The sequence below is a fragment of the Lethenteron reissneri genome, chromosome 38 (genome assembly GCF_015708825.2).
Source record: "Lethenteron reissneri isolate LAM-NWPU_2019-01 chromosome 38, ASM1570882v1, whole genome shotgun sequence".
NCBI lineage: Eukaryota > Metazoa > Chordata > Hyperoartia > Petromyzontiformes > Petromyzontidae > Lethenteron > Lethenteron reissneri.
In genome coordinates, this window is record NC_083816.1 from 8347643 (window position 1) to 8372652 (window position 25010).

The 25010-nt window shown below is 46.1% G+C and overlaps 2 protein-coding genes across 2 annotated transcripts in view; one reads left to right on the forward strand and one right to left on the reverse strand.

The window, feature by feature from the left end:
• The window catches only part of LOC133351613 (synapsin-2-like), a 154659-nt gene that overhangs the window by 63127 nt on the left and 66522 nt on the right, over nucleotides 1-25010 (reverse strand).
• On the forward strand, nucleotides 2-24939 carry LOC133351565 (metalloproteinase inhibitor 3-like). Its single transcript, XM_061566866.1, has 5 exons — nucleotides 2-430; nucleotides 13611-13714; nucleotides 17532-17643; nucleotides 19162-19283; nucleotides 21297-24939. Exons 1-5 carry the CDS (start codon nucleotides 298-300, stop codon nucleotides 21492-21494), a joined length of 669 nt encoding a protein of 222 aa, XP_061422850.1. The 5' UTR covers nucleotides 2-297; the 3' UTR covers nucleotides 21495-24939.

Genomic DNA, 25010 nt, shown 5'->3' on the forward strand with positions numbered 1-25010 from the left:
AGTGGAGGCAATCGCCAAACTTTGTTTTTAGTTCCTCCCCGTCAGCAGCAACGGGGCAAGTCAGTCGGTGGGTCAAGCGAAGTGCGGCTCGTTATTCGGCATACGTCACCCGCAGTGGGCAAGCCTCCACCCACCCCACGTGCGACGATTCCTGAACATTCCTAGCGCTGCAGAGAGAGAGAGAGAAAAAAGTTTAAACTATCCGTGTCTTTTACTTCCCCCCCCTCCGTCTGCTGCTTTAGTTTTCGGTTTTGTTTTTAAAATCTCGTTGGGACGTTAGAGGATTTCAGTGCAGACATGAGAGGTCACGTCAAGGGTGCGATGGGCCCTCTCCTGTGCCTGGCCGTGCTGTCGCTTTGCAAGTCGGTGGTCGACGCCTGCTCCTGTATGATGGGCCACCCGCAGGAGCTGTTCTGTGGCTCCGAAGTTGGTGAGTAAAATGCACGAGTTGAATCGGGGGTGACCACGCGGGTGAGTGAACGAGTGAGTTCGTGAGCGAGGGGTAAGGTGAGTGGGTGAGTGAATTCACGGCTAAGTTGAGTGAGTGAGCTGTTGAGTGAGCAGATGAGTGAGTTACGATGTGATTGAGTGCGTGGGTGGGGTCGTGTGAGTAATTGAGTTGGAAGTGGATGAGTGCACATCTGTGTGTGGGTGGGTAGCAGTGATGTGATGCCCAGAAAAGTGCTTAATGATCCTGGACCTCGAGTTAAATTCCTGGCCACGAACAACACCAGTGACAATTAGTTATTTCTTTACTTTGCCTGGCCTTCCCCTAGTTTGACTCGGACTAAAATAAGGATCTGCTGCAGTTGTTGTTAGGGACATCAGCATTGAGGGAAACAAATAAATCTGTTCTAGATTTGAAGCTTTCGTGATTGCAATGATTCATATTCTTAGGTTTTTTCTGTAAAGTCACGTAGGTAAAAAAATAAAAATTAATAAAAGTAAAATAAAATAAAAATCACGACGTTTCGGAGGCAACACAAGCTTCTGTCTTCACCTGAAGACTTTACTGAAAAAACCTAAGAATACAAATAAATCTGGCCACATCAACCCCCCGCCCCCCCACCGTGCTTTGCACGAGCAGTATTTGCCCAGTGTAAAAGGGCGACTTCTCGATGTGGAGGATTAGTGCGGGTACTTCTGTACACGTGAGCACCAATATCGGGGACGGGACTCACAGCGCCACTTTTAAGTGCAAGGTATAAACTGCCAGACAAGACCCTACGCGTCTGCTCTCCGTATATGTAAATGTTCTTCAATATAGTTTTGCAACGTTGCAATAATGGAAAAAGTCGTGATTTCCACCGACTTTTTTTGCTGCCGCAGCTTTGGTTAGCAGTGTATCACATAAAGGCATTATACAAATGTCCATCGATTTGCCAATCCCCTGCTGTACCAACATCTCCCCATGCTCTGTTTGTTTTCGGGACGGGGCGGGGGGGTGTTGACCATACTTCACTACAATCGTTGATGCCGGTTGGTCAAGGGGAACCAGTTCAGATATTTTTCTCGCCACTAACGTAGCCGTGGCCAGAAATCGATGCTCGGGTAGGTCACCCGCAGGCACTGCGCGCGCACAAAAACCAACCGCGCCACCACGATCCAAGATCTTGGTGGCGAAAAATTATCTTTCCAGTTTTTTGTTTAACTTTGTAAAAAAAAAATAGGTTGGGTCAATTTGAATGTCCAAATTCTCTCTTATTGCGCCACTGTAAAACAAAGGGCATGAGCTCACCGGAGCCCAGTACAGTTTGCGGCTCACTGCAAACTCGAGAAGGGTTGTACCGACGCCGTCCAAGTTATTTGCAGCAGCAGCAGCAACAACAAAAAGTCACGTCATGGCTTCTCCTGCAGCAGACGCGTGCAGCCTGCTAAAATGAATAAATGACCCACGTTTAAAAAGTTTAAACTTTTTTTTTGTTGGCGCGGAGTAATCCTGAACATTTTATTCCTAAGACCATGCCAACACACAAACTTTAAACGTGGTATGTGAGATGATCGTTTGCGAGAAGCAGCATATAATACGAATGCCGTGTGTGCGGATTATAAATTCAAACACATTTATTCAGCTCTCTCTCTCTGCTGCTGCTGCTGCGTGTTGGACCATCGGAGGTTTAACCCACGCGATGAAGAAGATTTGTTGGGCTTTTTTTTCGTTTAAAAAAACAAACTGTTCAATGATGTCATCTTGGGACGAGGCATCAAAAAAGCTTTCAGAGACAACGTTTGTACTGTGGACAGGCAGCAGCAGCATTAATCAGGGTCACAGGGTTCTTACAAGAAGACAGAAAAAAGGACTGGGCTGTTCCCATTGTCCATCAGTGGCGTGTCTAAAGGGTGATGGGACAAGCGTAACAATCCACCCCCCTCCCCGGGAAATGGTACGTCCTGCTGACATGTCAAAGCCCTCACAGACCAATGCAAGTGTGAGGACTTAATTGTGGGATGTGCCATTATGCCCGAGGGTTGGGGTTGTCTCGATACCCGTTAGGTTTTCGTCTCTTTCCCCGGTCAGAGGCTCTTTCACCTGCAGCTGCGGCAGGCCCTGCCCTGGTGCTCATTATGTTACCATCTGGCTCGCAATTTTTCTGAGAAGCGCTTCGGTTACCACCGTCTGTTGCCTTTGATGTTTAAAACGTCGGTCGTCTGCGGGAACCAACAGTGCCTGTGGTAATCAAACGACATCCTTTGAACAAAAAAAAACGAAATGTCTTTTAGGGAGATGAAATATAATAAAGAGGAAAGATAACAGTTTTTTTTATTATATTCTAATTCACTTTATCCCGCCGAGTCTGGATACTTGTTTGCCAGATGTGAGCACAGCCTACTTGCTGTACTGCCGAATCCTGGCAGCCACGCAAGCCAATGCGGGCTTGGAAGCCTGACAACGTTTCTGTGAGAACCACAAAAGTTTTCCTGCACGCCTACTGACAGTACAGGTGTGTGCGAAGACCACACCCAGACTTCTAAGCGTTATGCGTCTCTTTGGTGTAAGTCGTCTAGAAGGCACCAAACAACGGACACGTTTCTCATGAAACGTGGTGAGCTGCAATTCTTCTGCAGTGCCACCTTCGAATCTCTGCCACAATGCGAGGTCGCTCCGATATGCGGCCGCAGCGCACAGTTTGATCGCTGCCTAACTCAGCCTTCAAATGTAAATCAACACTCGAGCACCAGACCGCCTTGGTCTCCTATGGTCAGCGGTCATTCCCTTATCTCGGTTATTTAAAAACTCACACTGGCTACTCACCCCAATGCAGCTAGGCTCCTATCGCCGTCAGGTATACACGGGCCCACCGTCCGTGCAAGTATACCGATGCCATTTACACGTTAGCTTTATGACACGTAGGCTTTCGCGACCAATATTATTCATGTAAAACAAACGTTTTTGGGGTTAGATCGCGTAAGTATAAATGTGTCGTAACCCCCACCACCCGACACAGCCAGCGAGGATTGTCACGTAAACAAAATTGTTAAATGATGCTGGATGTGATTACCAGAGAAACGTCGTACTACTCAAATTGTGAATGTTGTGGATTTACTCTCCAACACACCGGGGCGCTGAAGTAGTATACTACGCTATACACTACACTATACACTACAAACTACACTATACACTACTATACACTACACTATACACTACATACTACACGACTATACATTACACTACTATACACTACACTATACACTACACTACTATACACCTATACTAGTAACTAATTGGCGTTTTCTTTACGTGACAAACCTTACTGGCTGTGTCGGGTGGTGGAGGGTTACGACACATTTATACTTACGCGATCTAACCCAATAACCTTTACAATGAACGTTAGCTTCTGTTCACGAATATGTTAGGTTTTCGAATATCACGGGTTATATTGTATTGAAATGCACGTGACCTTCGTTGTTGAAATACACACGCATGTAATTCTGTAACGTATTTGGTATTTACGTGACGCACCACTCTATCCAATTGCTCTGATTGTGCGGTAAAACCACGGCCAAGTTATGGGTGTTCATATTCTTTGGGTCTTTCGGTAAAGTCACGTAGATGGGTACAAATTAAGAAAAAGAATACGTATAAAATAAACCAAAAATTACGACGTTTCGATCACAACACAAGCGATCGTCCTCTGGAGGTTTTTTTGCTTCTGGGTCGTGCGGTGCCAAATGTGTTGTTCTTGGACGCACAGGCTGATGTTTCGGAGAGGAAAGGGCACTCATCCCGTGAAGTAGCCTCCACCTCGAACACCAACACAGCCAACACCGGCACACAACAGACTCGGTCATACAGACAGACAGACACACACCACACCATGCACCCCACACCGCACACAATGTACTCCATAATCTACACACCACACATCCCGCAGGGCCTGACCAACGCACCACACCCTGCAACACATATCACACAGCCCCTAACCCACTTACCACACCCCCTCTATCACACAACACAGGGCCCATTACCGCCTAGCACGTCCTCGACAATTCCACACACCGCACCCTGCTCCACACGCCACACAGTCTCCATAGTACACCATGGACACAGCGCATCACCCCACACCGAATACGCTGCACAGCGCACACCACATCTGACAACTCCCCCCACCCAACGCGACACACCTTACGAACCCCAGCACACACACCTCACAGCACATAGTCCACCACATAGGACCCCCCCCCTCTCGAGCCCTCGAACCACCTACCCCCATAAAGATAAAGATCCCCCGTATAGCCTTAACAGACTGTTGGGGCAAGTGCTGTTAGCGAGCACTTTTGAAGGCCGGCACGGCACACGAGGGGGTGGGTGGCCAGCACCACGCCGGGCCGCCTTTGTCTCCCCAGTGGTGATGTATACACACTGCACCAGGTACTCATTTGAGGCTGAGTCGACCTAGGGGAGGCCCAGAACCTGGTCATAAAATCGCCACTGGCGTTGGCCGTGAGTGGGAATCGAACTCGGGTCTCCGGGTCCGTAGCGCAGCATAGCGCTAACCACCACCCCCCCCCCACACACCCCTCCTCTGTGCCCCACTGCGCTTGCCCAAGAGTCCCGCGGGGAATGTGGTGTACTTTTCTGTCGCTACAATCGCATAATCAAGGCCAGGTGGTGGCCCCTTTTGCAGCAGCAGCAGCATCAGCATCACTCCCTCGACTCCAGCCCCTCCCGTGGCTTCCAACTCCGCCGAGGGCCACCCAAATGTATGCTCAGATTTTTTTCATGTAAATATTTCTGAAAGGTTTATTTATGAGCGGATCACCCTATAAATGCGGCCAATCTCGTCGCATCGTTGGAGCTAAGCAGAGAGAGTAGAGCCTGATCAGCACTTGGATGGGAGCCAGGCACAGGCTTACCAAGTTTGTAGGTGTGGGAGGCTGTGAGATGTGGCTAGGAGATGGCAACCCGCAGTTGTTTACCCCCCTCGTAGTGAGTTTTCTGCCAGTTACAATACTCCGGTTGCTGATCACGAGTTAAAACATTCATTAACGCTATTGGCCATTATGTCCCAGTGAAGGGACCAGCCTGGAAAAGAGTCTCGATTCTTCTCTGGGTGAATAATTGGCACGTTCATAGTATAGAGAGTGATAATTTAGTAACTGTAATTCTGAAAGATAGTCCATGGACTCAGCCCCTCGTCTACCTCACTCCGATCTTTTCACTCGACTTCCCTGCCAAGCACTTTCTACTCTCGTGACCGAGCCTCTCGATGTGAGCCGCACAGTCAACGTTCGCTCACTGAGAGGTCGCTCATTCTCCTCTGCTGCCCCTATTGTCTGTAAAACTCTCTTTCTCCAGCCATCCATACTGTCAACTCCCTTGCCCCTAATCAAGTCCAGGTTCAAGACCGTCCTTATTCAGATTTTTTTTTAAACTATTTTTGTTTTTTTACCAGGTAAGGTCCACTGAGCTTTGTAGCGCTTTCCCAGAAGCGACCTGGCCACAAATGACCGCTCACCGAAGTGGCTTATCACGTGGTAATGTACAGCAGCCAAACAACTCTTAAACGCACGTTTCTAAATGTGGAGGGTGGAAAAACCGGAGGACCCGGAGAAAAATCCATACGACCATGGGGAGAACACGTCAACTCCAAATATAAACTCCAAATATACAGGCGTCAGGATCGAGTTCGAACCTACGACCTCATGTATACCAGGCGAAGTAGTTAACACCTACGTCTGACTGCCTCTTTCGATGATTTAAACACGTACAGCGTCTTGAGATCGGGTCAAATGTAGACACGTGGATAGCATCTCGACTCAGGTTGCATGGTCGCGTTGTCCTGCGTGTGTTCGGTCACTCTTGAGAGTTATGCAGCTGTGCTGGCACAACATGCCCATCTGCCCCCAATGCAGGAGTCCCCACAAAAGAGGGCTTGAAAGAGAGGGGTCTCGTATAGCAGGGCCCACTCCTCCCCTTCCCTCCCTCCCTCCTGTCACGTATCGTCTGTCAAAAATGCTCACTTAGCCCATTCTTCAGCAGATTTGGCTTAAGGCCAACTTCTAAATCGGATGTGCTGCTGGGCTTAACGGGAGAACTGATGAGCACGCTGCGAGCCTAGGTGGTGGTAAAAGCGCAGCCATGCAATTCGCATGTTCACACCACTGCTGATGAAAGTGTATCCTCTGTGAGAATTTTCAGACTCTCTCTTATCGACGGACCTGTTCTTCACATGAGGACGGCTGCTTGCGTTGTGGCCGAAACGTCGTGAAAATTATTTTATGTTTTATTTTTATTATTTTATTATTTCCATTCTACGTGATTTTACCGAAAGAACCAAGAAGATGACTCTGTGAGAATGTTTTGGCCTACTTTCCAACACCGGCCTGAACGTTTAACACGGAGGCTTTCGCGACCAATATCATCCGTAATAGTTTTTTTATGGGGTTAGATCGCGTAAATTTACGCGTAAATTTGCACGATCTAACCCCAAACAAACCTCTATTATGGACTGGCCTGAATGTCTTGTAAGATGGGGGAGGACCCACACCTTACCTCACCACACGTGACCTTTCGAGCTGTGGTGTGCCCATGTATACCTCCGGGTGGACAGAGGCGGGGAGACATTTAGGAAAACTTGCGCCATCGTTTCAACTGCAGTTATCGGGAGATCGAATCGAACCGGTAACCTCTGGATATCGAGCCCAACTGTGTCAACCATTACACCACTTCAGCATCCGTACTGCGAGCATGCTCACACCCATCCTTCGTTCGCGAAAGAAAAACAAGACAAATTAGGATTTTTTTTGACATTCGGGCGATGCTCGTGATTGCGTTTTGATTCACCGCGGCCAGTGGAGGTGTACAGGGACGGATCATCCCCACGTAAAGGAACCCCGACGCTGTTAAAGATGCGCTCGTTCACGGCCGCACGAGAACACGGACGTTTAAGCGGGGGCGAAGCAGGGGTGAAGAGAGGGTGGGGGGGGGGGGAAATCGGAAAACAAAACAAAACTCCCGGCAGCGAGATAAAAAAAAGCCATCCCCACGAAGAACAATGCTTTCGCACAAGGTTATGCTAATCTGGCGCCGCGCGTCGCCAAACGTATGGGGTTGGGACGGACGCCCCGTGCCAAATTCGGGAGCTTGCGCTCGCACGCACAAAGCCAGTTCGCGCCAGGCACCGGTGGTGGACGCGGGGGGTTCTGGCCGAAAGGTGCACCCGTAGAAGGCGAACGAGGAATTTTATTGGGGAGCGTCGCGCAAAAGGCGGGTGGTGGGCCCTCCCGGGTGGACCCTCCCGTTACGCGGAAAGCGGTGTGACGTTAGAACGAGGCGCGTTGTTGGCAAAACGCCCAAACGGTTTTGCGTACGCGGAGTTGCACGCACGCGCGCGCGCGCGTACATCTCTTCGCGTTCTGCAAACAGAGTTAGGTGGACTTGAGGATTGTTGGCAGGCGTAAGTGTAAAATGGGGTTTTGGTCGTTGCTTTGAGGGCGTTGCTTTGTTCAATATTTGAATAAAAGTGGCAGCTAACGAGCTTAACTAACGGACTGCATTTTCTAGGTTAGTCAAGTGCATGAAGTCTTTAAACTTATTCTTCTTGAGCGCCAAAGTCAGTTTGTTTGAAGTTTTACAATTACAGTACTTTTTTTTTTAATCATAAAAGATAGTTTGAAGCAAAAATAGTTTATATATACTAATGAATTTATCATGATTTGCAGACGTTTTTTTATATGCATTGGTGCTCATTTGTGCTGCAGCTCATTACACAGTGATTGGGTTTTCATGCTTTAATTATCGAGTCTGTCAACGCTAACACCATCGAGCCGTCTACAGTAAAGAGCTGTCGAGAAGACGCCACTATTTCCGTAATCAGGGTAACCTCCAAAAATTAAATTACAAATAAAATAATTATACTCGGGTTATCTAACCAAATTTGATGCGACAGGGCCTAAAGCACAGTTGTGCTTATTATAATATAAAGTTCCACATTGGCATTGAAACTGGTTCTCGCCTACAGTCAGCTCTGTTAGCAGATCATCAGCGCTCCCAAATCACGAGGTTAGGGTCATCATCATCATCATCATCATTTCTTTTCGGTGGATAAATCGAGCCCCATCTGGTGAGGCTCTATCGCTTGGTGAAAAGCAGGAGTATAACAATTCCTCTCTCCCAGAATTCCCGGCAATTTTAAGGATTGTCATCATTCAGGCTCGTGATTCGAGAATATTTTTTTTTTAAATCTCCCTTGGGTTATCTTGTTTGTATTGCTTCTAACTTATATTTGGCTCATGGACTAATGGAAAGAACAAATGATGATTCTTTCCATTAGGCTTAACATATCATTAGTATATCACTTGTATATAAATAATATATGACAAGAGTTTATCACAAAACACGATTCGATGCAGGCATCACAAGAAGGAGAATTGATTTCGAAGTCGATACGCCGTCACTTCACCGAGCGACAAAGTCCTTTGGACGACCTGGTCGCCGCCATAGGAATGTGGATGTTTCCCACAACCGGCTCATACCCATCACCAGAGATGGGCACCGGTTGGCGGGGAAGACACACACACACACACACTGGCTATTCTGACCCCTGCATGCGGAACGAGGACACAATACAAAAACAACTTCACGCGAATCTTTGCACGCGTGTGCGATTTAAAAACAAATCAATAGTCTCGCAAGCGCTGCTCGAACCACGGGCCGACGACCTCAAAGTTCACGAGAATGGAGGAGGTGGCAGGAAGCGCACCCAATTCTTCAGCGAAGCCGGGATTATAAAGTCGTGAAGATCGACTCGTTAAATAGTTTTTTGGGTGGAGATGAATTACACCCTTGGTCTTCGGCCAAGTGAGCGTGTGTGAAATTGCACATTTTAATTAAACCGAAATCGGGCCACCGCTGCAGATTGCATTTCTGGGCTGATGCTTTTATTGCTCGAGTGGAGGAGGCGTTGCGCGTGAATTGCTCCGCTGCTAGAAACTCTTTTGCGACAAGTAAGCGGCATGATCCAACCCCAGCGGCGCGTAGGAGCGAACAGAACGTCGCGCGGAGGGAACGTGGCGGTGGCGCGGAGGGGGGGGGGTGTCGGATTCAATTTAGCTGCGTATAAAACGTTGTCTCGAATTATGTTTTAATCACCACATTTTCAAATCTTGCTCGCGACAGGAACACTTTTTTTTCCTCTCCAACCCCTGCCAAATAATGGAGAAAAGAAATTCGCCGCCCCTCTCGCTTGATAGCCAGATTGGAACACCGTAATTTCTCTCGCCCGAAATGGATTTTTTTTATTGTGCGGAATTTCTTCCATATAAAGGCACGCTCACTCAGCGATGTTGACGACGCAATGTGCAAATATGGCCTGGAACTTGCAGCTGGGCAGGCAGGCTCCTTCAGGGCCAGTGGAAAGGGAGAGAGAGAGAGAGTTAGATGGGCGGGGGGAGCAGTGTGGGGAGAGGGACCACCTTGAAAAAACAAAAAACACCGTGGCACCTTCTCGCTGCCAAACTTTGCAATGCGGATTTTCACCGGACCTCACGAAAAAATAATTCAAGCGCACATGGTCACAAGGCTGAAAGAATGGTTCAATAAACCCGAGCGCTAGTTTACCCGTTTTATTGCCAACGATTGTTAACGACAATCATGGCAATTATTATTTACGCAGGAAGGACTCATTGAGTCTCAAGACTCTGTTTCAGGAGAGTCTTGCCGTACGTTAGGCCAACACCGTGAATGGGTGTTTTGGCTTCATGTGGGAGGAAACTGGAGTAACCTGGAGAAAATAATAATTTGGCTACTATACATTTCCGCATTATAAGGCACTTCTATGAGCTATCATTTATGGCCAGGTCACTTTTTAACACGTTCCTTCGGAGTGGGTAGGTAGGAACTTGGTTGGACAGCGCATTCGTGCACGACAGACAGACAAATAATCCCTGGTGGGCAGTGTGGAACCTGTTGTTCCTACCTGTAATAGCTATATAGCTCAGTGGGCCTTACCTGGTAAAATGTTTTTTTTATTTAATCCACCACGCATATCAGGACAGTGACACTCGGCACCGTCATACTTTAGCCACCTGGCAGCTCCATGCCTACACCACGTGGCAAATCCTGATTAGAGAGAAGTGGTGCTTCATGGTTTGAGAGGCGGTGTTGTCTACTGTTGTTTTACTTTTATTTTGTTAGCTGAGACAGGTGAAGATTGTTGGGTTCCATCAAAGATAGTGTCATCGTTTAAGTTGCTTAAATGACCACGCCTATCGTATGTACTATTTATATGCCAGCAATGTCTCAGCATATTGAGAAACTGGCTATTTTCAGAGCAGCAGGCTGAGGCAATGGCCCTCTCTGTTGGTTCAACACCTGTTGCTATGAATACTCCAAACGTGCATTTAGTTGGTGGGTCCAAACCAGATATATCTGGTTTAGACCACAGATCCAATGACCAGATGCGATCAGTTAAGTCTGATGGATGAAAACATCTATTTTATTTGCAGATATGCTTATTTATGTGATGTTATTATCCATAATTCTCCTCAACAGTGCAAAGGAGCCACCCATATTTTAGATGTGTGGCTGTTTTACCAGATCATTGGGCTGTTTTACCAGAACATTTGGCTGTTTACACAGAACATTTGGCAACCCAAGTGGATATGTTTCACAAGTCTGACTCTGCTGATGAGACCCAGAGAAATCAAAACCAGTCTACGGTTTTCTTTCTTAAGGTGGATAAGCTTCAGTGGCACCAATTGATGTTTTTTTGGCAAATACCTTACGTGGTGGATTATCACATACGTAACATTTGTTGGCCATATAAAACCAAAATCAGTACAAGGAAACTTTAACCACCTCAGCTGCTACTGGTTTCTGCTTTGGTCCATGGAGTACCACCCATGAATAGTGTGCACAAGTGAATCACGCAAGATCCACATTCGTAACGTCACTCATGCATGCATTGTGAGTCCACATGCAACAGTGGGTTGAGTCACAAATAAAGTCGATTCTTATGCTCTCGATGCTTGCGTTGAACCATGCAGGTAATAATCTATGATTTTACAGGGCTACGCAAATTACATGCTCACATTACATTTAGGCCAATAGAGCGCGCAAAACTGTAGAAATTAAACATTTCGTGAGACTATAGAAACGAGATGGTGCAAGTGAGCCCAAATACGATTCGGTGTTGGAATCGAATCACAAACCCACGTCGTGACAATTCATTGAATAACTGTGGGGGGGGGGGGGTGGGTAAAGAGTTAAATCCTTAATTGAGAGTTATGACGAACCAATCGATTTAAATGCTCATGGGATGAAACCGAAAACAAAGATTTACATCATTCTTCATCAATATGAGCAAACGTGTAAAACAATATTTGTGTATTTTTTTTAATCAAATTTTATAGGCTGATGCATCGAATTGCATCAATAGATATACGTTTGCAACGTGGGGTTGGAACGATCGCGCTGTGATGAGCACGTTGCGCCGTGAACCTGGCAAAGCCGAGTTCAATCCTCAGCCCCAGCTAACATGAGTGACGAGCGATATCTGAACCAGTCGAAAGAAGTTCAACATACGTGCACACAGTCCTAGCCCCCATGCCCTTCACCAAACCCACAATAACCAGGCGAAGTATGGTCAAACAACTCCCATGAAACACATCGGTGTATTGCCGAAGGGAGGTCAATTAACGCGGTAAAATGGAAATCACGTATGTGCTTTAAGATTCCAAACACACACACGTGGAGGGGGTTGCCAAAAGATTAAACATTTCAATGCAGGAGAAAAACAAGCTCGCTTTTTGTTGTTGTTGTTGTTGCTGCCAGAAAAGCCCTTTCAAAAGCCAGCAGCGGATCGCAGCGTTCGGTGCACGGGGACAATTAGCAACCCATGCGCGCGTTTTACTCCGCAGCCAGTTAATCGGGGAGTAAAATACCTGCCAACTATATGGTGGATATCTGGGGGGAGCATAATGGGGATTCGTTACGAGGCCATAAACGGTGAGGGGATAGGCGGTGGGCGAGGGTGAAGTGTCACTTTGCCTGCTGCTCAGTAATTAATGGCGCTGTCAATTAGTCAAAATGGCTGCCATTCCATCACCTGCTTTGTGGCCGTCAGCCATCGGTCCCCGCAGCTAAGTGATGTGTCGTTGCCGAGCCAACTTTTTTGTTGTTGCTTCAAGCCCATTTGTCTCCCTTGCAATGGGGACTTTTGGGGGTTTCAGTGGGCTCTCACCTTTGCTCGTATGGAACCAATGTTGCTGTTAAGATGTCCCCCTCAGATGGCGTTATCCGCCGATGAGTTGTGTAAAAACTATAGATTTTTTGAAGTGAAAAAATGCGGGAAGGAGACATGGTTTATTTTGGTAACCTATTGATACTTATCTTAACAGTCACATTCACGGCGGTGCCCGTTGTTTAAGGCCAAACGAGGACACATTGAGATCCATTGTGGTTTAAAATATACCCTGCAGCTTCTAACCACCGAACAAATGATCGTAACATGAAATATCCCTCATCCCTTCCATGCCGCCCCCCCTCACCATTTGTATGACCCCACTATTTGGACTGTGTCTTGAGATGCAACTTTAGACTCCTTTATACATCCAAATTGTGTAAACTGCACTTGGCCTCCTAGCATGAATTGCAGGATGAAAGCGGGCTCCCATGAGCAGTGAGAAGATGCTGTCAGCCTGGAGAGTAATGGGGAGCTTCCAAATACAGCTCAGACACGATTCAGGAGCTAGATCAGGACCTTGATCTCATCATCTGGAGCTCTTCCATGATCACACTCCATTTCGCCCATACCGCAATTAATACACAGCCATTATCAATAATGAAATGGTTATATCAACAGGAAGTGATGAGATTACAGGAAGTTGCTTATCCACCCGTAGGCACAAAGCAATACAAATTGGGTTGTGTTGTCTTGATCTTCTCTCTGTCGTATGCATTTAAAATCAACGGATTGAGTTGATAACTGTACGCCGAGTTTGGGGAAAGCCATTCAATGGTGTCTGGGATTGCCGAATGAAATTGGTGTTGAATTATCATGCTCTTTCACGATACATTCTCGAATGCTGATGAAGAAGGCAGCGGAAAGTTTGTAACGTTTTGCTGTCTCCATCTCTCGCCCCCGTCTCTGTCCCTCTACCGATTACAGTCATTCGGGCTAAAGTGGTCGGCGAGAAGATACTGGGAGGAGATGGAAACGAAGGTGGCCATGATCCCTTCTCCACGATCCAGTACGAAGTGAAGCAAGTGAAGGTGAGTTGGACGCAGACACTTAACTAAGCAATGTTTTATTTGACCAGCTAAGGCCCACTGAGCTATATAGCTGTTTTTCAGAAGCGACCTGGCCACAAATGATATCCAAATACTCTGAACGCATTTTGTTTCTAAATGTGGAATGAAAAACCGGAGGACCCGGAGAAAAAACCCACGTGACCACGGGGCGAGAGCCATGCAAACTCTAAATATACAGGTCTCAGTGTCGGGATTGAACCCATGACCTCCTGTATACCAGGCGAGGTAGTTAACATCTCGGCATGTACAATGGTTGCCACCACACACGGCGATCAGTCTCTGTTTACACCATTTGCCGTCCCGCCGCCGCCGCCGCGGCCGCCACGGTGTCATTGCCAAACCTGAATTATTGATGTGCGGCTCCGTATTTTTAGCCTAAGTTTAATGGAGGTCCCCAGAGGCTTGGGGCTTGCAGGCTTTCAATAATAATAATAACAAAAAAGCGGGATTACAAATGGATATATCAAACTCTGTGATTGCAAGTATAATAAAGAGCTAAAGAGGTTTGAGTTTTTTTTTTTAAGGCAAATAAAATAAGACCGTCAGTGACAATTTTATTCAGGGTTAAAACAAAATGAGCACGTTCATTCAGGCTAAAGTGACACCTGTAGCGGAAACGTATTCAAAGGTACGCGTGGAGAAATTAAACGACGAGCATCGCATGCAACAATCCATAGATGCATCATTACGACCGATCATTACGTGCATGACATGTGCATCGATTTGTGTATGTTCAACGTGATTATTTACGGTTGATGAAAATTGTTCGCTAATTATATACAACTCATAGCTGTCAACCCCTTATCAGTGCCCTACCTTATTACAGACCAATTCAGACCTTATTGGCCACCCCGTGTCCTTATAAATCTCAACGTTCATCCTACAAAGTCCCTTCAAAAGGGAGAAACACAAACAAAATAGACAAATATTTTTTTTTTGCCCCTATTGAAACGGCTGTACGCCGTATGGACCTGACAACTCAATTTATCTGTACAAGAATACGGGTTAAACCGTGTGAGTTGACAGGAGCGGCAACTGATGACTCTTGGAGACTGGAGTAAACGGCAGAGAACAAACGAGGCGAACGGTACAAATGCCACAGCGCAGTTTGAACTAATTAGATGGATGTAACAAGACAGCAGCAACAGCACACACCAGCCAGGACAAACAAAACAATACAAGCGAGGAAAATAAAAATAGATACTGATTTCTAAAATAGAACCGTGACTCCAAATATTGACACATCGTCGAATAACGAGTGTGGTGAATTTCTCGCGTGCCCCTTGAATGCATGTAGTCCGACTAAAACACGATGCACATTCATTGCTACATTTGCTCTGTATTTGGATACTTACACAAATAATGTTGAGACGGATTTTGCCCACGATTGTGCAATATGTGCTGTGATAATAGTAGAGTAGCCCCAGTGCCGGATTAAGATCGTGCGGGGCCTGTAGCATATGTTATAAAGTGGCCCCAAATAAAAAAAAACACAAATATTAAAACACACATTTTTTACTTGCACAGTAAAGTAATTGTATTTTTTAAATTGCTATACAGCCAGATAATACGACAAATCGCTAGCCTTAAAGACCCAGTCGTTCGTAGAAAAATTTAAGGCAGAATAGTACTATAGTAATAGAGCAAGTGCAGAATCACTGAACCGGAATTGACAGCTTGAAATCATTTAGCGCTGGGCCCTTGAAGGTGGAGCTACTTTTGCCCGTAGCATATGGAGCTACTTTTGCTACGAGGGTAATCCGGCACTGCGTAGCCCCCATGCAATGTAGAGCCTGCAAACTAACAGCTTGTGAGGTGGCCAGGTGATGGCATTCTCTTGAGTGTTATCCCCTCGTGTACACGGCGAGTCTTCTCCAGAATCTCCAGTTTGTTTTCGCGTGAAGCCAAACTCTCTTCAGAATGGCATTGACCAAAACATCCTAGGGTGTAGATGCCTCGTAAATAGTAGTCTGGACTCCTATTTATGATTAATACGGTATATCAATGGTTGCCAGCACACACACACACGTGTGTATTGATAAGTTGTTTGTCTCAGATTGCTGCTCCGGAGACCCATCGGCTAATGGATTATAAACAATATTTTATATTTTATGTGGAGAGACACGTGGATTCATGTTCACGTAATTTATTATCAGACTGCTTTTTATTTCAACAACATTGATTTTTGTGCTGATGGGCCCCATCACTTAATTGGATGGCTCTTGCCTACAACATCTTTCAACCACAGCCGTGTATGTTGAGGCCCAGACTCTGCTGATGTGACCCAGCATGACAAAACCAATAACAGGTTGTTTTGCTTAAACAGAAGAAATTGTGTTGGACAACGATATCTGGATGGCCAGTAGGCTGGTGGATCACAAAAAGCACTCTAATTTAATGTGGAAAAATGGACTAAAGTCTAATCTTGATTTTAAGCTTTCATGACTGCAGGAATCCATACTCTTTGGTTCTTTCCGTAAAGTCACGTGGGGTATAAATAAAATAATTGACGACGTTTCGGGCGCAACACAAGTGTCCGAAACGTCGTGATTTATTTTATTTTATACCTACGTGACTTTACCGAAAGAACCAAGAGTATGGACTAAAGTCTATTTAATAGTAAACACCCTGGACTTGCAATGTCGAGGTCACTGGTTTCCACCAGTATAAATAGGTACACCGCAGTTAAGTCGATCGCCAGGTTACGTGTGGTGAGGCAAAGCGTGGTTACTCCCACCTCTCCCAAGACGTCTGGCCAGCTAAGGAAGAGGAGACCAAATACTCTCTATAGAGATGTTCTGCAGACCTCCCTCGAATGGGGAGGCCTTTCCTCCAGCAGTGCTGTGAGCAAGCAAATCCATGGCTGCCCAACTACCGCTCCACCTACCGTTAAAGCACCTCCGATTAGCATGGTTGGCTACGTACGGTGCGAAAGAAGGTTTATGTCGAAACAGAAAATTAATATGCAAAGAGAGTCAATTAAGCGGGAGTCACAAGTTCATCGGGACCACCATGGACTCGCTGGCTTCAACTTGGAGGTGCAGAAAATCCCCGAAAAGACGGGAGAGCCGCTGTCTGCCACTAATTGCCCAACACGTGCGAAGTTTCAAATGCTGCCGTGGTGACCACAGAGAAGGCAGTAATTCCAGAACCGGTTGTGGGTGACTCAAGGGTGTTCATTACAGCCCACCGTCCATCTGTACTGCATTACGCAAGCGAACAGCAATACAGACCCATCATTAAGCGGCAGCCTCATAGGCTGATGGGATTAAGGGGTATTAGCGAGCTCCTATTAAGGATGGCATGCCGCACAGATCAAGCGGTGTGTGGTGTATGCGCTATCCTGGCAACCAGGGTGTGTACACCAATAACAATATGAAAATGTTAACCTGGTCTGGGCTCTCTTTAGGTTGGCTCAGCCTAATCGTGGAATTAGTACCCCCCCCCCTCACCGCACCACCGCTTTGTCTCTTATTTCATTCCGAACACCCATCTCTCCACGCTTCCTTGCGCACTTTTCCGTTTTCAAGTCAGTTTCTTCATCAACGCCCATTGACTCCCGCACCTCCGATCAGCACGGTCGGCTACGTACGGCGCCAAAGAAGTTCAGCATGCACACATACATCCTTTGTCTCTGATACGTACGCCACGGCAAGCCAAAGATTAATAATAAAAAAAACGTTCTTCTGCGCAAAGAAAAAAAAAACCCAGACGCGTCGCGTTTAACCCGGCTACGTCCGCGTTTCGCCGCGTGTCGCCTGTCCGCGTGCCCCTGCAGATGTTCCGCGGGTTCGACAAGATGTCTGAGGTCAAGTACGTGTACACGCCGCTGCACGATAGCCTGTGCGGTGTGCGGCTGCAGGTCAACAACGTCCAGTATGTGCTGGGAGGTGAGTACTCGTTTGTCGCGCGTAACAAACCCACCCAAATGCACGCCCCCTCACATTTTATCGATCGTGCCGAAAACGGTTGCTGCGGCGGCGCGGGCCGATTTTAGATTTTGGGGGGCCCCTGGCGTAGAGATGTTTCACCGGCAGTGTCATGAGCGAGCAATCGAAGGGCTGCATGCGTACACAGCCACGATGGACGTCGATGTCAATGGGAACTCCCTCTCTTGATTTTGTCTACGTACGACCAGCAATAATACGACTATAATAGTAGTGGAATGTCTGTATGTTGAACTTCTTTCGCACCATTCGTAGCCAACTGTGCAAATCGGAAGAGCGGGGGAAGGACAACACACAAAGCACAAAAAATAGTTCTAACGAAATTAATTTATAATCGAGATTATGTAAAAGTGCAAAGCTTCAGTGGCTTCATAATAAGAGGGACTTTTAGGGACATATTGTGATAGTAAATTACATGAATCCCGGGGGGGGCCCTTTTGCTCTATTTGGGGCCTTGGTTTGCTTTTGCTTCGTGCCCCCCCCTGCCACCCACCCCCCCCACACGCCCCCACCCCCCCCACACCCCCCACCGCCCCCCCCACACCCCCCACACCCCGCCCCCCCACCACTGCCACAGACCATCCTGACACTCACCTCACGGGCCGTACGTCAAGCCCACTGAGGTAACAGCTACCTCGAAAAATAAATAAAGACGACAGCCCCGGTTCAGAGATAATGAATGTGGTGTATTAATTACGTTTCTTAGCGTTCTCAATTGACGATGTAATTAAAGGAACCCCCAATTAAATTACTAACCATTAATTAATGGTGCAACATCTGGCCTTTGCAAGCATTGCTTTAGACATTCTCAGCATGAACTAAGTTCAATGCCAATATAAACACATTCTGAATAACATTATTTTTTAAAAATAACATCACACAACTGCAAAGGGTACAGTAACATTATTATAATTATTATAACGTAACATGAAACCTCTGTTAAATAAGAATGGTGTTGCTTATCCACGATATCCTCACTAAGTTTCGCTAAGGCCATGCATTGGGATGTTTGGCATATTTGAAGAAACTGGGAGTACCCAGAGCCAAGGGTGTAACACTCCCAAGACTCGTTCAGATAGATTCAACGATGCAATTCGATAGGGATGTTTAGATCCTCTAAATGTGACCCTGTCTCTACAGAAATAAGGCATATTTATTTTGTCGAGTCATCAGTCATAGGTAGAGGTAATAAATGAAGTTCTTGATCCTGCACTTGCATAGAGGCAGGGAGACAACAGTTCAGGTGGCCGGAGGAAGGGACTTCCAGACTACGTGGGGCAGTTTGCAGCTCCAGCCTGCGACGCCTGGTATCCCTGAGCAGCCTGCTATCCAAGCACTAACCCAGCTCAAATCTGCGATAGCTCGGAAGATCTGACGAGACCAGCGGCAATTCCGGGTGAATTTGACCGTTGGAACGAGTCGATGTCCCGTTTGATGACGTGGTGCGCGTGCCACTCGCAGGCTCCATCAGGGACGGGAAGCTACACATCGGACTCTGCGGCCTCATCATGACGTGGGATGCCCTCACGCTGTCGCAGAAGAAGAGCCTCAACCACAGATACCAGATGGGATGCGACTGCAGGGTGAGGCGCTCGTGTGCGTGTATGTGCGCGCTTTAAAAAAAACGCTTTTCAACTGAAGCCAAAAGCGTTTGTCTGTTGGCTCTGTCTGTCCAAAAGATCGGGAGGGCACGATGACTCTGGTAAAGATGATTCAATTATGATCCAACCTGTAGTATATATAACCATGTCGCTATTAGGGACATACCCTCTTGAAAATTGGCCCAATTGATCAAAGCGTTTCCCAAAACTTGCATTTACAAACCACAGCAAAAAAGGGGACTGATGCAAATTCGCAATAGTGTTTTGCCCTGACAGCCGCTTACGGTTGAACAGCGTTACACAATACATGTGTAAGCGTGTGCGTTTTTTCTGACGTTATTTTGATTTATCTTCACGTCCGCGGGAAACCCGGCAGCGGCCTGCCGAGCTGACCTTTGGGCGGTGATAGAGCCCCGACCTCCTGGCTGGCCGTGGGCGGAGCTTTTTTTGTTTTACGGTCGGAATCTCCCGACGAAAACAAAAGGCGCGCGGGGGTCGAAGGGACGTGAATTATTAAACGGGCGACACGGTGACGTCATGCCCCCCCCCCACCTCCCCCATCGGTGGGGGGGGGGGGGGAAACGCCTTCACTCGCTCACGTCGCTATCGATCCCCCTGCGGTTCTCGCTGTGCTCCATTAGGCCCAAACAGTGTTTTCAAGAAACCTTCCTGCATCATCGTCATCATCAACGTTATTAGGCATGAGAGACATGACGAGTCAAGGGAGAGCAAATGGCTTTAGGGCATTCTGAAATGTTTGGTAGCGGTTTAGCGGTTGTATTTGGAGGGGGTGCAGCTACTTATGTCCCCGTATCGATTTAAGATGCAGCGCCTGCTGCCCTGGAGATGATATCGTGACCTTTGTCCTTCCCAAAATCAAACCCGGGCGCAACGCTCGTGGCTTATGAGGGTGTTCGTATCTGCTGAGGCCGCACGGAGGTCACGCTGTTGTCTGAAGGAGGGAACTAAATGGAGCAATTGTTGACACATTGCGATTATTCCATTAAAGTGCACACTTTTGTGGTACTTGAAAGTGGAAAAACCCAGGGTATAATTGTGAGCCACATAAACCAATACCATGAACTGTCACTGTATATCAGTATCGCCAACAAATAATCTAAACAATAACAACAAACTACAAGCTTTCTGAAGTGACTGCGCCATCGTTTATTTTCACTTGCAGGCTCTACCTACTTTCTATTGGCCTTCGCATCACACGCTTGTAAAATGTACCCACAAAACAGAGTTATATAAATTGAGTTCAGCAACCCTGCAAAATCTCCAGATACTAACATCATTGAAAATTAAGTTATTAATTTTGAGAGCAGTGCAGCAAGATCCTCTGTTTTACGGTGCTTTTATGCTCCCTCATATATTCTTCCTGCCTTCAATCAAATCCGAACTAACCAGTGTTGGCAAAGCAAGGTCAAATACCCCGGCATGTCATGGGGAGTTCCTCATCTCGTAGTGGATTTATAAAGAAGCTGTACATATTCTTAGGTTTTTTCGGTAAAGTCACGTAGGTAAAAATAAATAAAATTAAAATTAATAAAAGTAAAATAAATATAAATAAAAAAAATCCTTGCAGTCACGAAAGCTTCAAATCAAGAAGCTGTACATTTATATACACCGATAATCTGTTCCCGATTTGCAGATTAAGAAAAAAACCCCCTCAAAATCAGAGCTAGGTATGAATTTTTAGATGATCCAAATGTTTTGTTTTGATTTGGACTGATCCGAAAGCATGCCGTCACAGGAAAGGACGTCACTTGCATCTCGTCATTTCTGCGCAACCACTCAAAAGTGGTGTCACGTCCCATCGGTTGACATCAACTTCGTGAGCGCTACAGATGCGCTCAGAAATTCTGAGAAAAAATGTTTCTTACAAAATGATCTTTTAAAAAATATCTGAAAACCCCCCCATCAAAAATCTGAATCCAAAACTCATCCCTTCGCGTGTTATTATACGCATCCCGTGCACGTGCGTGCGTGCAGATCAAGAACTGCAACAGCCTGCCGTGCGCTGTGACGGACGAGAGCGAGTGCCTGTGGACCGACTGGCTCATCGAGCGCAAGATGACGGGCCACCAGGCCAAACACTACTCGTGCATCAAGCGCAAGGATGGCTCGTGCACCTGGTACCGTGGGGGGCCACCTCCCGAAAAGGACTTCCACAACGCCGTGGAACCCTGATCTGGCTCGCCACGTTCGTTCGTTACGTTCAATGTTTGGTTTCGTCTTTAAAATGAAAAGGCGCATCTATTTTGTATTTTATTTTTTTAGCCCCTTCTTAACAGCCAGACCTTTAATTTGACATGTATTGATTCTAATGAGTGTGTATAGAACATTGCTCTTCTGTTTTGCATTGAACAGGGCCGAATAGTGTTAGACGGGAGTGCTCTTGCCAATTCCATCTGGTAACCTATCAGCATTTGTTTAACAATCCTAGCTCTGCTAATGAGACCCAGAAGGTCGAAACTGATCCAGGGTTTGCTTGCTTACACAAATGCTGCCGGATAATGTTGAGTCAGGAAAGCTGCACGGCCGATGGACTAAAATATATTTTGTACATGTGAAGACACAAAGGAGAATTCTGCTGAAATGTGCTTGTATCTGTCTGTCGCTGTCGCCCCTTGCTGTCGCTCACTGTCCATTGCAAATGCCCCCTCCCCTCTCCCACTGCCCCCCCCACCAACATGTGTGGGTTCATTAAACGAGTGGGGAAATTACACAGAAAGTGGTGTCGAGTGATTTGAGAGGGCACTTCCATTTGGCTCGGTTAAAACCCCAAGGTCGCCGTGACCATTAGTTGCATCGGGGGGCTCCCGAAGGGTAATAATAGTCTTATCTACGAAGTTTTTTTTGTTGTTGTAAATAATTTATTTTAGATATATTCTCGTAGGCCCCACTATCAATATATAACTGAAATATTATTTTGTTTTAGGACGGATGGGAAATATATATATTTTTTGAGCGTGTGCGTTTTTCGTTTTAATTTTTCATTTTTTTACTTCGGACAATCTCGTAGATGTGCTCGGAAGTTGCAGAAGGGGGATGAACAAAACTCCAGGCCGTATCGGCGGCGGTAACCCTCTCGGTTCGCTTGCAGCTCGGGCAAATGAAAAAAAAAACATCCCGCTGTGTTAGAAGCACATGGCCTGGGGTTGCCAATCCCTTGTGGACACCGTCACCGTGCCCTGCTGCTCACAGAATGAAACGAGGCCTAAAACACCTCGATCAGCCAATTAAAGGACTCCGTTGTACAGTTTGTTTAGTTTGCTGTGTTCAGTGTCTCTTAACATGAAATGATGCAAGAAAATGTAATGTTTGTAGGAGGAAGAAAAAAACTTACACGATACTCGTATTTTATGTTTTCTTATCGTTTCATTTTGGACCAGCGAGCCTTGATGTACTCCTATTAGAATGCTTGAGAGAATGTGGTCCTTTTTTTGGTGACATGAAATCTAAAAAACGGGACCTCAAGGTGTACCCACACAATATGTAATGGCATTTGTATAACATTATATGGCCGAATATAACTTTTAAAGATCAGAATGTTTCGTGGACAATGTATTCTTTTTCTGAGATCCATTCATGCCATATTATTCGTTTCTTTGGTTATTTTTATTCATGGTTGGGGGGGGGGAGGCTTATTTTGGAGCTGGTAAATTTGTCACCGCACTGCATGGGCAACCCATTACTCTGCTTCTGTGGAAATTATAGCATACATTCAGCTTCAAGTCTCACCAGGAATGGTCTTTTATGTGGTTTGTAACTTTTTGTAATGTTTAATGCTGCTGGACTTCATCGTTAAACACATTTGACAAATATCGTTGTGGTTCTTGTTTTTATAATGCAGTACAGTACTAGACCTTGCCTATGACCAAATCACCCATCACCTGGAAAATCAGACGCTAAGCACGATTGAGCCTGGATAGTGCTCGGATGGGTGACCATCACCACAACCACCACCACCACCACGCACAAACGGCATGTTGGGCAGGACAGGGCCGTCCAGAAAAATCTATTGTTCTTGTGCACTCCTCCACAACCTTCACCAACCCGCACTGACCAGTGTGGTGCAGTATGGTCAGATGTCCCCTCGTGGCCCACAAGGTGTGCGGAGACCCACGGCCAACAGTGGATTGCAATGGACTGTGCATGCACCAGACACTCCACGTGCCCCTCGCTCACTTCCAGTCATACCAGCACGTCATCTTTACCGTAACGACGCAGGGAGCCTGGGGTCGGTTGCATAAATATACTTAAGTACACGATTCCCTTAGCTCCTATTTAAATCCGTGACAATAAAGGGAGAATATCACCTAAGACGTTCCATGCAACTGGCCAGAGGCCCTGATCTATCCAAGGTCCTGTAATTCCACTAAGTGATCCCGATGTCCAGCTTAGGTTGATGACCCAAGATCATTTGAAATTAAAAAGGTATTTTTGTGTTTTCTCGATAAAGATAAAAACAGTTTTGCAAGTCATGGTTAGATATGATAGGCCGAAACGTGTTTTTAGAGCACTGGTATTGTCGCTGGCAATGTACTAATGATGGTCAAACCCCATGTGACCTCATGTCAGCCTATCACAGAGCCAAGGGGTTAAAGTACCACAGTTTACTATTTTTGTATACATTATACAGTATCAACTTGTAAAACTAAATGAAACATTCACAGTTAATGCTTCGTTATTATTCCAATATCTTTAAAATTATTTAATGGAGTCAAATATCAGTATGCCCGAGATATGAGGGGGAATGCTCACATTCATCCCTGACAGAATACTTCCTGAAGCATAAACACAGAATGTACAACCGTGTAACTGTAACTTTTTCTACAAATGTTCATCGTTTATAATAAACCAATGCTCTTATTAAGCACATGTTACTTCATAAAAAAAATATATTAACACTATTCTCATTATTTCCTTGCTCTGAGAGTATAACAACAGTGTACGCTTTGCATTCTCTTAACTTTTGATAATTCTGCCTTGGGGTGTCAGGGCACGTGTTGAGATGCTGGTATTTCTGCCACCCTTGATGAAAACAAATTCTCAAGTGGTGGTTGAATTGAGTGTCTCCGCCTGGCCACCAGTGACTCCACGTAAAAGTCATTAAACAATTATTTTTCTCACTTAATTCGGCTAAGTTTAAGCTCTGAAAAATGTTATAAATATCGCTTTGACTGCAACGCGACGAAAATGTATTTGTAGCGGGATACGTGCGGCAAAGCACAACACCCCCAAATGTATGGATGCATTAAAGGTCGCTTGAACGGATCTCGGATGGGAGTTCTGTGGATATTTCCTTTCTGCAAGGCCTTCCTCTAAACCCACGTTCGGGACACCATTGCCGAAAGCGCGAACTTTAACGAACAATCGAGAAAAGACAAGAAGAAATAGAAAACTGCCATGACAGTTTAACAACAACAACAACAACGTTGCTTGGTTTTATCAACTCGCATGCAAATGTGACCTCACGGCCTTTATTCCAAATTTTGCGACCAAACCTCCGCCCCAATTCGACAGCAGCAATTGACCCCACGTGTCAGAGATGTTATTAATGTGATGCCAATGCGATTGCTAAGTCTTGATTTGTAAGTTACTATTAAATAAAATGAGCTGGTGTACTATATGAAGGGACTATGCCTTTGTTATTATTAGTATCAAAGGATGTCATGTTCATGATTGAGTCTGATTACTTAG

Coding starts and splice junctions, on each gene's coding strand:
- LOC133351565 (XM_061566866.1), top strand. CDS start 298: ATGAGAGGTCACGTCAAGGGTGCGATGGGCCCTCTCCTGTGCCTGGCC. Junction 431..13,610: donor GTTCTGTGGCTCCGAAGTTG/GTGAGTAAAATG, acceptor TACCGATTACAG/TCATTCGGGCTAAAGTGGTC. Junction 17,644..19,161: donor CGTCCAGTATGTGCTGGGAG/GTGAGTACTCGT, acceptor TGCCACTCGCAG/GCTCCATCAGGGACGGGAAG.